Consider the following 19562-nt stretch of genomic DNA (forward strand, 5'->3'; position numbering starts at 1 on the left):
GCAGAAGGTCCTACTTTTAGCACCATTTCTTTCCACAGCTCTCTTTGGTGCATGCCCACTTGAAACATATAAGCTGTCTTTCATTGTTAAAGCAGCTGCTAAATGAATAGTAAAAGCAAAAAAAAAAAAAAAAAAAAAAATCTTGCAAACAGCCATTTTCCTACTTGCACATGGAGACAAAAACTTGTACCGTGAAAGTGGGTAAGAGTAGTGATAAATAATTTTATTTTCACTGAGGCATATGGGAAATAGGCACTAGTGAAAAAAAAAGTCTAGTTTGATAACTTTGAAGAAAACATATTGATCATACCCAGCTAAAATAATCTTCTAATAATCCCTTACTTTTAAATTTGTAAAACGGTTTCACTTGCATGTTATTTTTTAATTTTTGAAACAGCCCTCTGAGATGGGTATAATGATCCTGTTTTACAGATGTGGAAATGGAGGTCCAGAGAAATGAAACCATCTGCCCAAGCTGTAATAGGACCATCCATCCACTGAGACATTGTAAAGTATCATGGGTTTATCTTTTTATTATATTATCATTTTTAGTCATCATGTTCCCTTCCTGTTTAATTTGTAAGCAAATCTAATATAAGACTGTGGTTCCAGCATATTTTCATAATTTTGTAACCAAAGTATAGAAGAAGAGACAGAAGGGTTGATCTCAGGAGCCTTATTCTTTGCCTGGAAAAGCTCACATTAAAAGCCATTGTTAGGACTGGAGAATTTCCCCTTCCAAGACACACTTCTTTAAAGGTTTTGTCCACCAGTCTTACTAGAGTTCAAACTGTGTAATGAGTCATTTTTCTTTTTCCTTTTTCTTATGGAGACAGCTTCTCTTTTAAACATCATCTGGTCTGCCTTCTAGATGGTTATGTCACAATTGTCAGTAGACAAATGTTGCCATTTATAAAAGGCTACTCCAGTTGCTACAGTCCTGTGGTTTTGCTCTTCACCAGAGCTTCTGGGTGCTTAAGATAATCAGGGATATGGGCATCTTTACATAGGAAGGACTCGTTTTTCACCATACAGGCATGGAACTACTTAAGTGGAATTCTCAAAGGGCTTGATAAAAATTATCTTGATTAGAAACAGCAAATACTGCTTCTGGTGTTTGCCAGTACACAAAGCTCATTTATATTCCTATTTTTCTGCAACTTGACCTCTCTATATGTTATTTTTCCCACAACATAAAAAGGGAAGTTGAGTCATGAGGTAGTTCTACTTGATTTTGGTTAAGGATATTCATTAATTCAGTTCCCACTCTATACTGTGGACCTTTTTCTCTTCTTTTCCACCAGTGTTCATTAAGATGATTTTTCCAGTGGACTTGGGACCGAGGGTCATTCTGAGCCATACTCAGCTGTGAAGATTTTCCACAAAGATGAATTTCATTAAACATTGACCCGGTTTCTGAATTTATATGATAATTTGAGAGATACTCTTCAACCTCTAATAGATTCCACTTTTCCCTTTTTATGGAATTTTCTTTTTGAAAAGGATTCCATAGCAAATCTTCTGTAATAATACCTTTTATGTAATCTTTTAAAAATTTATAATTTTTGCATGCTGGTTCCTGTTAAGGCAAATAAAATTGTACCAAGAAAAAATTCAAGTTTCAAACATTTTAGAAATGGTCCTAATTCAGATTGGTATATAAATGGTGCTCTATCTGTCTATATAAATATATAGAGATATATGTTTAATGGAGAAAACAGACAAGGAAGAGATATTAAATTGTAGGAATATATTGAGTTAAAAGTTATCTTGTTTGTGTTATTTGTATTTGTATTTAGCGTTGTGATTTTCTGATGGGAAAACCTATTGACAGGGGTTAACTCCTATCTAAGGAACTATTTACCATATTAACTCCTTTTCTAGATTATCTTAAGGGAAATAAGCTTTCTCACCTTGGTTTCCTTGAATTTATCATTCAGGGTGCCTTGTGGGGTCAAAATACTTTAGAAATTCAGCTTTCTCAGGAAAGCTGCTCTTCAGGTCTTTCAAACAGATCTTCTTTAAGCTTTATTTTTCTCTTGGTGATTGGCAAAAGATTTTCACCCTTTAAAAAGATATGAACTTGTGAAATTTCTACTTAAAATTTAATCTAAGAATGATCTTCCAGGAAGAATTTATACAATGGCAGCAAAGTGCCTTGGGGGCAATTATGTTTATGATCCCTGCCTCATCCCCAGAACATTATTAGAGTGTGAGTCACATAAGAACATTATCTGAGTTGGGCTTGACCCTACCTGTATACATTAATAATGAGATTCTGTTATAATGCATTTTGCAATTTTCTGAGCAGCCAGCTTGAGGCAAAATTGGGAAGCATCTGCTTGTAAGCCTGCCCACCCACCTTTATCCGGTACTGCCATGTCCCCCTTCTCTAAATGTTATATTTGTTCCTATTGAGTTCTCCATTCCATATAGAATAAATTCTTACATACACTGTATTTATTTTATCAACTCTGGTTTCAATTAGAATCATTTGGGGAGCTTTAAAACAGTAATGGTACCTGAGCCAAATCCCCAGAAGTTCTGATACATTTGCCCTGGGGTAGGGGGCCCAGGCATCAATTTTGTCCTTTTTGATTTTTTTAATTATTATTATTATTTAAAAGTTTCCAAAATTTACAAACACTCCATGTCCACCAAGCAACAGCTCCCCCTTCTCCCTTCATTCTCTGGTAACCTCTACAAATTTGCTATTCCTAGACTTTTCATATAAGTGAAATCATGCAGTGTTTGTCCTTATGTGACTTGCTTATTTCATTCACTGTAATGTTTTCAAGGTTCGTCCACAGTGCAGCCTGTCTCAGAACTTCAGTTTTGTTTTACAAGTTTGCCAGATGATTCTAATGAGAAATCCAGGTTGAGAAACAGTGATCTAACCCAACTGAGCTAGGTTACAAATGAGGAAACTGTAGCAGAGAGGACAAGGGACTTACGCGATGCTCCACAGTGAAAAGGTACCAGTTACTGGATTTAAAAACTCCTGCTTACTGACTTTAAATCTAGTGTAACAAATATGAACAAGGTTTTGGGAGTAAGCTATGGGACAACCAAAATCCCTTTACTGCTAGAAACTCACCTGCAGATTCATGGTAAATACAGGTCCACATAAAAGGCTACAGCACAATAAAAGTGGTTTAAAATCAAGGCCAAAGGAGGCAGAGCACTGTGGGTTGGAGGTGGGTGGTAAGGACAACTTTCCAAAGGAGGTAACAGGTGACCAGGGTCTGAAAGGCTGCGCTGGATTCATTGGGACACCATTGTCCACTTGTTAGCATCCGGGTCATACTTCTCCAATTGCTTCAAGGAAACAGGAGAGGCTGGGAAGATGCCTGCCAGGAATGTGTGCTCACCCACCATGCAGAGGCAGTTCTCCAGCTCGTCCAAACCATGGCTAAAGCAGACAATCAGCACAGGACACCTTGGACCTCTTCTCATGCGCAGTGTTGTACACTCAGATGTCATTGGAGACACCATTCTCTGAGCTTCTTTCCTGGTCGTGTAGACCTTCCAGCTGATAGTGTAGGCACTGAAGTCTTTCCAGGGTCTGGGCAGGCTGTATTGGGACAATCTCCTTGGCTTTGTAGTCCCCCTGGATGATCTTGTGGGGAGGTCAAAATGCTGGGGATGAGGAAGGCAGAAAAAATTAACGGAAGGGTTTCTGAAAAGGGGGTTATTTGGCAGAAAGGTAATCAGATTATGATGGCTTTAAATGCCAGGTAACATACGTTAGGCTTAATTCTCTGAGTCACTGAAAAATTATAAGGAGGAGAATAAATAATAACATATGCATAATAAAACCATTGTTTGACCAGCAATATGTATTGCGAGAGTAGTGAATCCCTTTCATTTTTTCTCCTCATGCCCATCTCAACCTTCTTGCCTCTCCAGTGTGTCGGGGAGACCCAGGCCTCCTGGATTCTGATCCCACGTTGGTGTCAGCACTTGATGATGATGTCTTAAAATAATAGTTCCTTCATCTCACTTAAAAAGATATAAGGGGAAGCTCTTTAGCATCCCAGAACCTTCTGTATCTCCCAGCTTATCTGAGGTTCTTTCTAGACCTCACTCTACACAAGAGAGCCTGCTGTCTCTTCTGGACCAAGGTGTGGAAAGAAAAAGAAAAGGAAACCAATTAATTTCAGAGTGCCTTTTTAACCCCCTTCGTGGGACCCTCTCATAGACACTTACCTGATATGTTCCTATCTCAGATATCCTAGTTTTGGAATTTCAGTGAATCTAGAATGTCATTTGGAACCACAGTGGGATAGTTTTATTACATCTAATGCCATTTTAATGGGCTTGAGACAGGAGAGGGTGGGGGATCGTTGGATGATGTTTATAAACCACCACAAGGAATTCATCAGAGTGAAGAAGGTTGCAAATAGCAAAGGAACTCGACATTTAAAGAGTGTCCTGCCTCATATTCTGCATGATGATATTAGGACAAATGATGTAGTCATTTTAGAGAGCAGAGCTGTTAAATAGAACTTTCTGCCAGGAAATGTCCTATGTCTGTGCTGTCCAATGTGCTAACCACTAATCACGATAGAGTACTTGAAATGTGGCAGGTATTACTAAGGAAATGAATTTAAAATATTTTATTTCAATTAATTTAAATTTAAATAGTCACATATGTCTGTTGGCTACCGTATTGGACAGAACAGTTATAGAGCATCTCTAAAATTCCCCTTTTCAAGTCCTTCAAAGAGGCACACTCGAGTTATTTCTTAATATCTTTAATCATAGTGGGCAGATTAAATTGTTTGTACCCCTCCATTCCTGTAGTTTGAAATTATAGGCTCTTTCGGTACTGGTACATGATATTCTGATAATTATGGAAATGCTTTTTGGTGATGCACTGTAATTGTAATACTTTGTTCTAGGAGGATCCAGCCAGGCCTCGTTTGTGGACTGTGTTTTTAATTTTAATCTTAAGGGGCTATGGAAAGAGTATTTTGTGCATGAGCAATTTGTGTAAGGTCTATGCTAACATTAATCTTCACCTGGAAAGGCAGGGATTATAAAATCTTCCAATTCCTCCTGGAAATAGTGGGTAAAGGAAATTTAAGGGGTAGGTAGGAGTCTCCTGGAGGAAATCTGCCCTGGAGGAATGTTTTTAATTGGGTTCAGTTTCCCTCAAAAGAGTCCAGCAGAAGGGGCCCTCCTGAGGGATTTTCCCCTGTGAATAATTCTCCCATTGGTCACTTCTCTGCTATGTTCATCTAGAAACTCACCTTGGTTTGCATACTGTGACTTAAATCCTTCAAAAAAAAAAAAAAAAAAAAAGAAAAGAAAAGAAAAAGAAAAAGACCAATATTTTTCCTGAAATGTACATTTCCTTCCTTTAGGCTTATATGGGCTCTGGCTAGAAACTCAATCTGTGTGCCTCAATTCTACATTATATTTCAGTCATTGAAATCAGGCTTAATAAGAATTACTTGATACCTTAGGAAGCAGATAAGCCTTACTTTTTTTTCTTTTAAGCAGTCTTTTATCTTAGGCACAGGGATTTGCATTTTGAGAGTCTGTGCCAGCTGACTTGAGCCTTTACAGGTTTCAACTTGTTCAAGCCCTGCTTTGGTCCATTTCTTTCATTTCTGGGAGCTTCTGCTGCTGCCTCTCACGGCTTGAGGGTTCACCGTGGAACTCTAGTCCTTGTCCCCAACTGTCTTCTGTCTCTCCTTCAGCAATGACACTACAATACATCGTCCTTAAGAAGTTGGGATGGAACTTTGGTTACAAGCCGGTAGGCAAATCCCTTCCCAATGTGATTTCCTTTCTAGCTCTGCCCTGTTTCTCCTTCTGGGTCCTTTGTAGCCTTCTTTTTCAGATAACCTGGAAGCTGAGGAACCCAGGTCTTTTTGGATTTCTTTAGGTAAATGTTGTCCAATAGAACTTTCTGTGATGCTCAAGTTTTCTATCTGCCCTGGCCACATGTAGCTAGTAAGCATTTGAAATGTGGCTTGTGCAACTTATAACTGAATTTGTGATTCTACTAATTTAAATTAAGTTTAATCTAAATTTAAGTTTGTAAAGCTCCATATGTGCTAGTGACTGTCTTATTAAAAACAGTGGTTCCAGATGGGGTGCTTGATTTCAGTGCGGTGTCCTGAGGGAATGCCTTCTCTTGGCTGATCCATGGACCTCCACCTCCAGGAACAAGCTATGCCCATGAAAGAAACTTCCTTGGCATCTGAACTGACTTCCTTTTACTGATAGTTTTGACTAACTAAGCCTTGGGCTTTTTTATTTTCCTTTTTTAAAGTCTTCCCTGACTCTTCACACCCTACCTCATACTTGGGATCAACAGGTCTTTTTATTATTATTATTATTATTGTCCTGTTTCCTCTGTGAGCATATCCTGTTGCTTATTCTGTAACTGCAGATATGCATTAATATTTTACAAACAAGGAGGGTTTATCAGAAGAGTAGAAGGTTTCTCATGGAACTGAAGAGATGGGATGTGATTTGTGGCTTCGGAGGGTTTAGGGAAATGGAAAGCTATCAGCAACAGCGAGAATTTTCTGCTTACCAACTGCCATGTGCCAGGCAGTGTTCCCGGTTCTGGGAGTACAGAGGGGAGCTAAGAGAAGTCCGTGTACACAAATCAACAAACAGGATTAGACTACTATTGTGAGGACTAAGTGGCAGAGTGGGATGCTAGGTGTTTGTAATTTTAGAAACAGTGGTCAAGGATGGGCTATTTGAGGACAGACTGCAATGAAGTTAGGGGATGAGTAAGTTAGGGGATATTGGGGGTGAGAACATTCTAGCTAGAGGGGACAGTAAATACAAATGCTCTAAAACCAGTGTGTGCTTTTCATCTCTTCTTCTCTTTCCCCAACTCCATGGACTCTCACGAGCCTGACTTCTCTCTTTAAAAGAGTCATAATTTTTAGATACATACTTTTACATTGGAATCCATAAGAAATACGGCCAGTCTGCAACTCCATTGGTGTTGGCAAAAAGACTATGCTAGGATGGATAAGAGTTTGTGAATTGTAGTGAGCATGTACTTTCTCCGTCACCTCTGGGGTTATGCAGCATTTAATATATCTCTCTTCTCACCCTAGCTCCAGGTAGGCTTAATTTCATAGTTGAATAAATAAAATTCTTTGAGGGGAGAACAAATTGAAAGGGCCAAAGTTAGAGCTTGCATATAAACTCTTCTTCTTAAGGAGCAGAAAGCATTGTAATTTGACTTCCCAGTCTAAGGTATTTCAAAATGTTTCAAAGTGTATATAATTTATTACAGTCTTTCCCTTGGTGCTGTTATTTCAGTACACAAATGTGACCATTCCCCATAGATCGAAGGGGCCCACTGTATTCAAGTACTGTGTTAGAAGAACACATTTCAAGGGCTCTGTGTTCTCATTTTCCATATTAAAATGACTGCTGGAATCTGTCTTAACTCTACCACAGCCCAGTGACAATCAAATAACGTCATTGTGTAAATGCTGCTTTTGCTTCTCAGCAATTTTAGTGGGATTTTTAGGGCTTGGAAGGGAGTGATTTTTCACTCATTGGAAGGTAACATCCTACAAACTGCAGCTACGTATCTCACCAGAACCCTTTATGCTGTTTACTGCAAATAATAAGGTCATCACAGCAATGAGTAATGCCCGGGAAGGGCAAAGAGCAGCCTCACACTTTCTCACTCAACCACAGTGTGAGAAAACAAGCAAAATTGCCCAGTTTAAGGGCAGATTCTCAGATTTCGTTTCAAATTTCCTGCCCTTTGTTGTCCTTTCTTAAAGCCTTAACAATGCTTGAAACTTGTTTCTTTTTTATTTTACTTCCTCTGCTTGAAAAACAAGAAGGGGTAGGTTTTGGAGTTATCTCAGAAACCAAAGTGAGTCTGAACGTGCCTTTATTTCGTCTCTTACGCCCACCAGTCAGGGGTAGTTTGGCTGCTACAAATGAATTTAAAACCTCTCCAAATTCTTTTAGAAGTGGATCACTGTTTTAATATAACACTGAAACTACACTAGGAGTGGTTTCCACTTTCATTTCCTTAAAATGGGCCATGCCTCTTTTCCTTCATTTGCATTTGGGGGGATGAAAATTAGCCTTGAATAGATGTCATAGTGGAAAGAGCCTACCTTTAAATTTGGCTTTTAGTTCTTCAACCAGCATTTCGTGAGCCCTTATAATGACCAGACCCTCATCTGGGAATATCTGTGAGGGAGCAAGAAAGATGACAGTCCTGCCCTCATGCAGCTCATAGCCTGCTGTCTGTGCCAACCTCCATACGTGGTTTCCTCTTCTGTAAAATGTGAACAATAATCCTAATCTTACATAGCTATTCATCAGACATAATCAAGACTGATGAAGCACTAGAATGTTTGTATGCAGTGATAAAAAATACTGTTTTTATTATTACTTATCACTCAAGCTGAGCCTAGAGAATGCATTGAGTAGACATAAACACTTCTAATGCTAAAGGTTGTTGTTTTAAACTGTTACAGTAAATGTCTCTGCCCCCAAACAGAATTTCCTCTACATCCCTGGTAAAATTAGAGGAAATGCCTACAAGGGCTATACGGAAAGTGGTCCTTCATCACCTGCCATAATTTTCCTTCCTTCTGACCATGTGATGCGCAAATGATGCTGTGTAGCTTTGCTCTTGCAAGACTAGTCAGCTGCAGTGATCAGGTTTAGGTTTGTGTGTGTGTGGAGGTGGGGGGATGTGAGGTGTAGAACCTAAACAGCATACTAAGAAGTTTCAAACAGTGGGTTTCCTAATTAGCAGGGAAAGCAAACAAGCAAAACAAAATATGAAGTAGCACATACTTGATGGTCCTGAAGCTGTTTTTCTTATAAGCTGAAGAGGTTCTCATTCTATTTAACCAGGGCTGACAGGTCTAAGCTGGGGCATATTTGAATTATTCAGCTTTCTTGACCTTTTAGGGGTTGAATTGTGAATATTTTTCAAAAATGAAAGAAACCTTCAAGATCGGCATGTTCAGCCCACCCATTTGACTGTTCAGAAAACAGTGGTTGCAGAACTGGCCATGAGCACACAGCCAGCTCACTGTGGGTCCAGACAGAGCCTTTTCTCCTGCAACTTGTTTCTGCTTCCAACCTCTGAATTCTCCTCCAGTACAAATCATAGAGCAGTATTACAGAATTAATTTTTACATGAGGAAATGACTCAAGGAGGGGAGATTAAAGAACGTTGCTTTACAGATATATGTATATAGATGTCACATGACACTTATTAACTAGATAATTTTTTAAAAATATAATGAAATTGTTGCTCACATACTCCAATTCTGTCATTCAGCTCAATCGAAATGTACTGGGATTATCTCATCGGCAAAGAAAGCCAAACATGACTTTATTTCAACATTCTAAGGCGCCTCATTGCCTCCCCTTCTCTGCATGTCAAATTCACTAATTTTATTAGCATGTTGCCAAATAGGTGTCTCAAAGCCAGGGCAGATCAGCTCTTGCCTGATAACATGTTGGGCAGGAGTCAGCAGAGGATTTGAAAATTGAATTTGATCCTCAAGTTACTGTCTATTTGCCAAACCTAAGCTGGTTCTGAACAATATTTTAAAACTAAATTATTTGTTGGTTAAAATTATTTAAGCATCCTAAGCATTCTTGGGATTTTTATTTTAACAATGATTTATTCCATTATATCTCTTTGAAAGCTTTGAAGCAGAGTGTTAATAAAAAATAATTATTATATTTCAATTTGGCTATCCTCTCAAATCTCCTGAAAGGTTTTTGAGAAGTCATCAAACTTCTGAATAGGAATAGATATACCAAACTCTTGATTTTCTTGTCATGCCTTTCCTGTAATTTTCTTTGTGGGAGAGAGCATTGCATTGTGTTAATTTTCTAACAAGAGCGTGCTCGCATGGCACTTTGTATCGTCTAGATGGTTTTTACATGCATTGCAAGCATGTTTGCTCCTAAGAGGTACCATTTCATAGATCAGGAAGTGAAGGCTCTGAGAAGTTAAGTGGCTTGTCCATAGAGACACAGCTAACACCTGGCCGAGCTGGACTCAGACTCAAGTCTTTGACACCAAAACTCTTAGATTTCAAGCTGTCCTCCTTATGCATGTCTCCTACACTAAGTGAAGAAATCACACAAAACCAAACCACTTTTTTAAGAAACTTACTGCTCCCTTGCCCCCTCCACACTCCCCTCCATTCCTACAGGCTATGCCTAATGCCTTTGCATTCTACTTGAATGCCTGTAAAGCTCTGCTCTTAAACTTTCACAATGGAGATACCTATTTTGTTGTTGAGTATCAGGAAGGCTGGGAGCTAATGTGTGATATATGGCTCGGTCTCTCTTTAGCTGAATCTCACTGACCTTGGATAAATTATTTCACCTCTTTGGCCCTAAATTTCTCCATCTGTAAAACATTGATGACAAAATTACATGCTTCTTGTGATGAGCACGTGAAATAATCATCACAACGCTTAGTACTAGACCAGGCATTTTGTCTCCATTCAATAAATGGTGATAATAATAACAGGAATTACTATTATTATCCCACATGCATGTGATTTTTAAGCAGCTCTTTTCCTTGAACTGAAATGTGAAAAATCACATTAGAAAATTAAATCTATATTAGAAAAATACTCATATTAGAGAATTAAATCATGAATTTTTACATTCCAGTTAAACTCCAATGGTGGAAAAGAGAATTGAATGGATGGGTTAATTAAGTATTAATGTTAAAAATTCAGATGGCCCCAGGGCCAGGCAGTGGGTAGGAGACCAGAAGAAGTGGCAACGCTGAGGCAAACTTGAGGATATGTCCACCAGCTGAATGGAGCCACCAAACCTCACCTCCAGCTGACTTTTTATTTTCTTAAGCGAAGTTGGAAATCCAGGTTTTCATGTGAAATCTTTTAATTTTAAAACTTGATTCACATTTGAAAAACAAAGTTTAGGCCAAACAGAACACATCCATTGGCATTACTGGCTCATGCACCCACAGAGCAGTCCCTGCTTTAGCTTGTCCCAGCTGGATCTACTCCTAAGTTAAACGCAACCAAGCATCTTGAACCTCATGGTGTCAACCCTTAAAGAGCTACCTCACATGAGTGCAGTAGTATTCTGGCCCTGTTAGAAAGGGGGACTATGGGAATCATCTGCTTTGACCAATGTTTTCACATATTTATAACAAAACTCTAAGTGAATAAATAACCTTCCAGGCACTTTGCATAGCTCCGGACACTTGTAGCACTGAAGAAAGAGAGAAAAGCCTCTAAAGAGAAGTTGAACAGTGAAAAGCCTGATCTCATGGGCAATTGATAATTCAGACCAAATTCTGTGTTTAGTTGCAGCAAATGGTTTATTTCAGGTGCCTGTTTTCTGATTCTCTAATAGTTGCTACCTTTAAAAAAATCCCTTATTTATTATTAGATTTTGTTTGTTTTATTTTTATTTTTTACATTTTGCGTTAAGCTATCTCAACACTATAAGATAAAGTCTTGTTTAAATCGTAACTGAATAACTTATTTACAAAACCACAACTTCATTTAGACCTTCTCCATTTCCAGAACTCTTTGGATAAGAATTATTTTTGTACAAGTCTTTCATTCCCTGTAAGAATGTATGCATCTTGAGGAAAGGAACTGTGTCTTTCACTGGCCACCCTTTCCACAAAGGTTTAATATGAAGCCCCTCACAAAGCAGATGAATAATACATATTTGTTTATGTAAACTAATTTTTCTGGTAAGTAACAAATTATTTTAGCCTCATTAGAATGTTATAAAACTCCATAAATTGTGCACTCATTATCTTGTCTATATCAGACTGTGTCATTTACAGTGTTTGACTGTTACCAAGAGAGATTAATTGTATTAATCTTTGGGTATTTTCCTTGTTGCTACAGCACACTGTCCCTCTCATACCAACTGAGAGAGCATTGTTTTCTCAGTTGATATCTCTTTATGTAAAATACCAACTTTAAAAGCATTTCCCAGCAGAAGTTATTATTTTGAAAGTTCGTAAAATAGTGCTACATACTACCCAACCTGATTTACCATCCCATTTGCATTGATATGAACCAGTTTTTTCAACTGATTTCCTCTTTTCCTTTGTCTCAGACCCTACATGCTCCTGGTTCTTGGCTCCTCTTGCAGTCTCTAAAGTTAGGATTTGCTAGATAAATGCACTATTTACATGTACTTTGTTTATAAGAAATTAAAATTGACAAGCATTGATGAGGGCATTCTCTACAAACTGTTCCTGTCTTCCTAGCTTTCAGAAGTGAATTTTTTCCACATGGTCCCTATTAAAGATGAAGGAAGGTGACTGAGAGAGCTAAAATCCTTTCAGTTTTTTGAATATGGCAAAAGTGCTAGAATTTGAACTACTCCCTTTGGCAAAAATACAGATATTTCCAACTGCAAGAGCCATTTTAAATGTTTGGTTTTTGTCTCTTAGTATGTGACCTGATTCTGGGACATAGGCCCCCCAGAAAAGACAAACTCAGCAAGTGTTTGGAGAACTCAAACTGCACTTCATTCCTCAGTGGTCCAAGAAATTCAGGAATAAGCAAGAAAGCAGAATGGGTATATTTGGGAGTTATTTGGATGTATTTGGGTTGGGAATGTTAAATAGGGAATGATGTAATTGAAACTCCAGCTCAGTTATTTTATGTTTGTCACTGAAAAAAGCCAATTACTTTTCCCTTCAGCTACAACTTGTTTCATTCTGTAAACAGTTTCTTTAAAATGTCCTTGCAAATCAATTTTTTTAAAGTCATAGTTTTAAGGCAAAGTCAAGTTTCCAATTTGAAGCACCTTGTTGGATAAATCCCTTTGAAACATGAATAATCATCCTTTAATCCTTAATTTACCTGTTTGGTGAATATACATTTTTGTTTACCCAGCTTGCCTAAAGCAATGCATAGTAAACTATGAAAACAAAGTCGTGCCAGAAAGGGTACTGAAACCTAATCCCCAAAGCTAAGGTCCCTCAGCTGGACAAAGTCAAATTAGTGGGAAAACAGCCACATCAACACATGCACATACCCCTCCTCCAGTTCATTCTCAATTACCTACAAAATAGTGAAAACAAGGTTTTTAACACTTGTTAATTTTTTTATTAAGTAGTACATTTACATGGTAGAGAATTTAAAAATGACAGAAGGGCATGAAGTAAGATGTTTCTTCTCCGTTTCTGTTTCCTGGTTCATTTTCCATATACAGTCAAACAACATTCCCACTTTTTGGCATCTCCTCCCAGAGATAGAGTGTATATACAAGAATATGCTCTACATAAAACATGCACACACAAATACACAAACAGGCTGTGTCAGCCAGAGTTCCAGCAGCACACAGATGGCACACTCAAGTTAGGATGATTTGAGGAGGGTTTAGCTCAGGGACTATTTACAAAGGCGTGGAAAGGGTGTGAGGAAACCTCAGGTGACAGTGCAGTTCCCTGGGACTAATGATAGCTGTCTTGACCCTCTAGGCCCAAAGGGGCAAGGACAGGGCCTCCATCTGCAGTGGAATGTCCCTTAGTTGACAGGCCCTTTAGTTGAAGGACACAGCTGGCTGGATAAAACCCCACAGGAAGGTAACCAGAGTAGCCAATACCTCAAATGCCCTCTCCTCTTATATACTGCTGGTTCTCCTCATTGGCCAAACCTAACAAAAACTTGAGGGTGAGGCAGCCAGTTGATGTAGGCTGTCAAGTTCAGTCTTCTGGGGCAGAGAGGTAGGTGACAAAGAGCAGATCTTGAGGGGCAATAGAAGCTATCCAGTGCTAGCATGGTTTGCACCTTGCTTGTTTCATTGAATGCTATAGCTTGGATACCAACCCTTATAAAGATATCCATATGGAGCTGCCTCCCACTTTTTAACCATTTCTTTGTGTTCTGCTTTTGGATATTGCGTAATTTGTTTTTAGCAGTTCTCTATTGATGAACATTTAGGTTGTTTGCAATCTTTCACCCTTACAAACAATGCTGCAATTAATTTACCAGTGAATGTCATTTATTCTTAGAAGGGAAAGTGCTAGGCAAAATGCTATTTGCATTTGTAGTTTTGGCATATACCCTAGAGAAGTTATACCAGTTTACACCGCACCAGCTTTGTGAGGGTCTGTTTCCCCACACCTTGCCTAACCCACTGTATTATCGGACTTGTTGCTCTTTACTAGTCTGAGACTGGTGAAAAATGATCTGCATTTTTAACCTGCATTTCTCTTATTAGCAATGAGGTTGACATGCCTTTGGTTTTAAAGTCTTTATTCTTTAGTGATTTGTAAGGGAACTACACAACAGCATAGAGAACTTGTAGGATATACCATTTGTTTCCAGCAAGCATTGACATTGATTTCATAAAATGGCATTAATTCTTCTGGCATTTATTGAGCACTTACTGTATACAAATCAGGATTTATAAGGCAGGTTCTTTATGAGTTTCAATTATGCAATAGATGTTGAAGCAGGGAATATTCCTAAAATGTCAATGCTCTTTGACATAATCATGAGGTATTTTTTGTTGTTTGTAATTGTCCAAAGTATTTGATGAGGGAGGCAATTGCTTGGGAATGTCTTTCGTGAATTGTAACGCAGAGTATCCTCTTAGGTTGCTTGACTTGCTTCTCTTTTCTGACAGGGAGCATGTGTGTGACAGGCCAGTAGACTTGTCCCACCTGGTCTCGAGGGCCGTGGGGTATTTTTTTGCCAGCATCACAGACCAAGGCGGTTCTCTGCCAGATGGTTGCTGCAGTGTCTGGCTCCAAAATGCCAACTGCAATTAAAACCTTCTTTCAGAGAACATGTCTTTCAATTCCGGGTCCATATGGTGGCCAGCGCCTCAGGGCCCTTGATTGTCTGAGGGGCTAAATTCAAGAGAAAAGCAGATGGAAAAAATCGTAAGATGAGAAATGCCTGTAAAAACGTGAGAAATAGGTATTGAATTTTTCTAGATTCAAAATGAGTGGAGAAAGAGAAATAATGGCAAGTCAAAACTGGGTTCTCCAAAGCCCTCCTACTCAGTGTGTGATGGACTAAAGCATTGATATCCCCTGGGAACAGAATGTCAGCTTCCACCCGGGGCCTGTCAGGTTAACAATATTCCTGAGGGATTGTTGTACACATTACCATTTGAGTTGCACTTCTCTAAGGCATTGGTGGTTCTAGTCATCAGTTACCATTTATTGTTCTCTGAGCACCTACATTTAGTTGTATCAATTTTAATGGTTCTGCTGTGAAATACATGGTATTAAGCAAGACATCCATGGGTGTTTGTAGGATAAATGAATTCTTAAGTGGTCCCCAAATTATACCACAAAACAACAGTAGATAGATGCATGAATTCAAAGATACATGCATCTATTTCTAGCAAAGTGTTCAGGATTATTTGTGAAATCTTGAGATTTTGTCTAACAGTTCAGCTAAAGGTAGACACCACTCCAAAGATAGGGGCTATGAATTGGTACCCCAGATTCCTCATATTTATTTGCAGTAACTCTAAAGCTTATTAGGTTGTTCATCTCTGATCTTCAAACAAAGGTAACAGTACAGTTCCAAAAATAGACACTGCTAAGCTCTTAATTTATATGCTCAAGACCTGGAACCTCTGTCCCCAGCTGATGAGTTTGGGGGAAATGTGTCAAAATGAGGAAGGCAGTATGACCTAGACTGACGGTCCCGATATTACTCATGGTGAAGAGAAGTGAAATATGATGGGCCATGTGATACTATCATACGCTGGAAGGAGCTGACCATGTTCACTTCCTTTAGGGAATGAATTTCTAGGTGAGAGGCATTCTTGCTGGAAACCCTTTCTAGAGAACTTTATGGATAGGCAATTTGACTGTTATGGGTAGAGAATTCTCTAAGGATCATCATCTGCTCACAGAGGATCTACAGGCATTAAAACACATTGCCTTAACATGAGAACACCTTAGCTAAAGACACGGGGGACAGTAATTTAACAACCTAAATTGAAAGTAATTTTGAAGTTGGGTTAGGGTTTGCTATAGTTGGTTGTGCTATCACATTCTAGAAGTATTAAAATAATATCTTTATTCCTCCCTATTCACATATATGCATTTACTTCCCTTTCCTTTCCTTTGGCTTCACCAACATTAACTGAACATACGGAGATGTTGTTCGATACCTGGGGTTCATAACTGGGCTCATCTTTCCCTGTGGAATGAAATGCACAGAGTAATTGTGCATACAGTGAATGACCATCATCCCCTTTCTCCCCCAGCTCCCCAGCCCTCCACCCCACTATGATTAGCAGTATACTGCTTAGCATGTTATCAGTGACTCTTGAGGACTCTGGCAGCTGCTTGAAATTTTTCAGCTGGGACTTATGGGCCTTTAAGGCATCTGTGAACCCTGTGAAATTATGAGCAAAATTTTGTATTTGCGTTTTTGTGAAGCAGGTTCATAAAGATTTTTAGCAAAATTAGTGAGGAGAGACACCCCCAAAAAGGTTAAGTCACTTTGTCCTCTGAAGGTAACTCCATCTCTCTCTATGTATGTATTTACAACATTCTTGGGGGCCCATATTGTGTAGTGCAAAGAGCACCGGGGGCTTAAAGCCGGAGGAAAATGCATGTGCCTTCAGGGCCAGCAGGAATTGTTAAGCTGGGGAGCCTCTTGGGGTCAGCTAATAGGGAGTGGCTGGCTGATGGTGAATTGTAGTGAGATTAAAAGGCTTTCCAATTAAAATAAAAATGCTAAAAAGTCTGTTGGCCTTAGCAGTGGTAACTTTTGCTGTAATGAGGGAAAAAAAATGAGACCTTCCTCACTGGGTACTTTTGAGGTTATATAAGCAAACAGTCACAAGTAAGTGCTCCATGAGGGTAAATTCCCTTTGTACACTCCCCTTTTCCCTCCCTCATATGCAGAAGTACAGAGTATACTTGGCTGTTTGCCTTTTTCCTAAAAATTCAATGGACACGTGTTCTCTTCCAGGACCTCTCTGTAAGTCAGCACACTTTGTACACCTGCACATCTCCAGGGGCATCTTTTGCACAAACAGGAGCATGAATGGTGCCCCCTTAGGTGTGCAACTCATTAGCCCTTTCGTGTGTGTATGTGTGTGTGTGTGGCCCTCTTTTTTCTCTTCTCTATTGATTCTTTGTCTTTGGCAGGCATCAGACCAAAATCACTTATACTTGCTACCACAACTGGGTCTGCCACTGCTGCTTCCAGCACCAGTCTCATCAGTTTTTCTTTCTTTCCTATCACTCCTGACTTGTGTCGCTTCTCTCACACTTCATAGCTTTTGCTAGAAAAACACTGACTGGTCTGGAAATGGCTTCTTTCTATCTGAGACATGAAACAGTTAATCACATTTCTTTAGGTGCATGTTTCCTCAAGGACATTCTTGGCTGCCCTGCACCGTCAAATACATTGTGTGTGTGTGTGTGTGTGTGTGTGTGTGTGTGTGTGTGTGTGGTTTTGTTTTGTTTTGTGCTTGTGTTTTTTCAACTGATTTCAGGTCAAGGTTCTCAACCTTTGTTGCACATTAGAATCATCTGTGGTGCTTCTAAATACCTTGATGCCCAGGGCACCCTCCAGAATAATTAAATCAAAATATCTGGGGTGGGAAACAAGCTACACTATTTTTTAACTAATCACCCAATATATTCCAACATGCCACCAAAGTTGAGAACCACTCATTTAGCCTAAAATCCTAAAATGCTGGAAGGCTGAATTTCAAGTCATGAAAGTTTGAAAAGTTTGAGAACAGTAAAGCTGTCTAACAAGCAAATAGATGTTTGTCTGACACATACCATACACACACACACACACACACACACACACATAGACACATGCACATAAAGGTCAAATAAAAAAGGCAGCCCAATTTCTTTTTGCTATGTCAAATATAGGGAAAACTAAAAGTTAAATTTGGTTGTTTTGCAAATCGATCCAAATCTAACCATTGTGGAAAAAAATATATATGCATTTTTGTGTTAGTCCCAAATTTAACGCAAGGTTCAGAGAGCATTTCTGTCTGTATTTTTAGCTAAGCATAGAGCTCTTGGCCTGGGAGACACTGAGAATTTCAAAATAGTTTGTTACCTAAAAATACACTTCCTGAAATGAACTTCAGGCCTGGGCGGGATGAATGGGTTTATTTTTTTCTTCTATATTTAATGTTGCCACAAGAAAGCAAATCTTAAATTTATGTGTGTTTATATTTTTAGACACCCAGGAAACAGGTGTTGTGCCCAAGTAACAAAGAGAGTTGTGTGGCACAGTAAACTATCCATGACAGAAATCTAAAATTCACAGAACAGGGAGCGACTGTAGAAGGCATTGGGCAGTTCCCCTGGCTTTAGGGAGGAGCACTCTTAACCCTGTGCAAAGATGAAGAGGTTCTCTCCTGTGTCCTCCAACACTGGTGCCTCCAACAGCACACCTCCCAACTTCCTAACAGTGAAACACTGGTTGCAGGCCACCTGTGATGCTTAATTTTTCTTCATCTAGTGTATAAATGCAAGTTTTTCATGTTTGTTGATTGACTGCATAGTAGCCTCATCTTAATTCACTTGACTCTACAAATGCATGCCTTTAATTACCACCATTGCCAGTGGAAATGGGATCTCACTGAGGAAAAGGATGGGGAAAGGAATATTAAGCCTTTTTTATTGCCTCAGCATGCAGCATGTGTGTTGCAATGAATAGTCTATCTTCAGTATTTTATTTGAATGAATGTGTATGAGTATTGCCTTCATGATCATACTCCCCTGTTAATTTGGGCAAAGAAGTCCTATATCCTTTCTCACTTGCTATAAAGGGCCAAATCTGAACTAATTGCATTTATTCCTTTATTTGTTCATCCATTTACTCATTCATGCAACAAATATTTTTGGACTCTTTCTATGTGACAGATCCTCTTCTGGGCACTGAAGATAGAGTGTATAAACCAGGTGGATAAAGTCTTGAGGAGATAGTCTCATGGGCTTGCATTTTGGTGGATGAACTATAAGAAACTAAGTGATTGAGATTGTGTGGAAGATAAAACAGTCCTGTGGTAGTTAGTTGTTGGTTACTCAAGAATGAAGAGGTGACATTTAACCAAAGACCAGAAAAGTAAGCAAAATCAAACAAAGGGAATAGCAAGTAAAAGGCTGAGGAAGGAAGGAACTTGGCTTTCTCCAGGAAAGGCCCATGTGTTCTAAAAGGTAATGAGTAAGGAGTAAAGGAGGAGTGAAAGGGATGTGGTAGAGAGGAGCAGGAGGCAAGTCCTTGAGATGGGACTCAGCTTTGCTTTGCCTTCATAATCCCACAATACCAAGCACTGGCTTGGTATTGGGTCTAGAAGACACTCAGTAAGTGTTGGTTAATATACTGTTTACTTTAATGCAATGGAGAGGAGTCAGTAGAGCCAGCCCCTTACCAAGAAGACCCTTATAGCTCTTTTGGGTGTTAAGTCAGGAAAATGATGGCAACATCTTGCCTCTCTGATGGTTTCTCCATTGAGCTGGCCAACTCCTTTTTGTGCTTTATGACTCTGCTTCATCAAGAACTCTATCTGCCCATCTGGGCAATGGCTCTTGTCTGCCTCCCACATCCCCT

At 39.2% G+C, this 19562-nt stretch overlaps 1 protein-coding gene across 5 annotated transcripts in view; it reads left to right on the forward strand.

Annotated features, from left to right (window-relative positions):
- The window catches only part of TGFBR2 (transforming growth factor beta receptor 2), a 97027-nt gene that overhangs the window by 13351 nt on the left and 64114 nt on the right, over positions 1-19562 (forward strand). For 4 of the 5 annotated variants that reach the window (XR_005218392.1, XR_005218396.1, XR_005218397.1 and 1 more), the window contains exon 2: positions 433-507. The exons of the other annotated variant lie outside the window; for it this stretch is intronic. Coding sequence is in view for 1 of the 4 variants with exons in the window: in XM_037846434.1 (XP_037702362.1) it covers positions 433-507 (75 nt within the window). In the remaining 3 variants the exon portion in view is untranslated. The remainder of the gene's footprint in view (positions 1-432; positions 508-19562) is intronic. 5 annotated transcript variants of the gene reach the window in all.

This window comes from Choloepus didactylus, chromosome 1, assembly GCF_015220235.1.
Source record: "Choloepus didactylus isolate mChoDid1 chromosome 1, mChoDid1.pri, whole genome shotgun sequence".
NCBI lineage: Eukaryota > Metazoa > Chordata > Mammalia > Pilosa > Megalonychidae > Choloepus > Choloepus didactylus.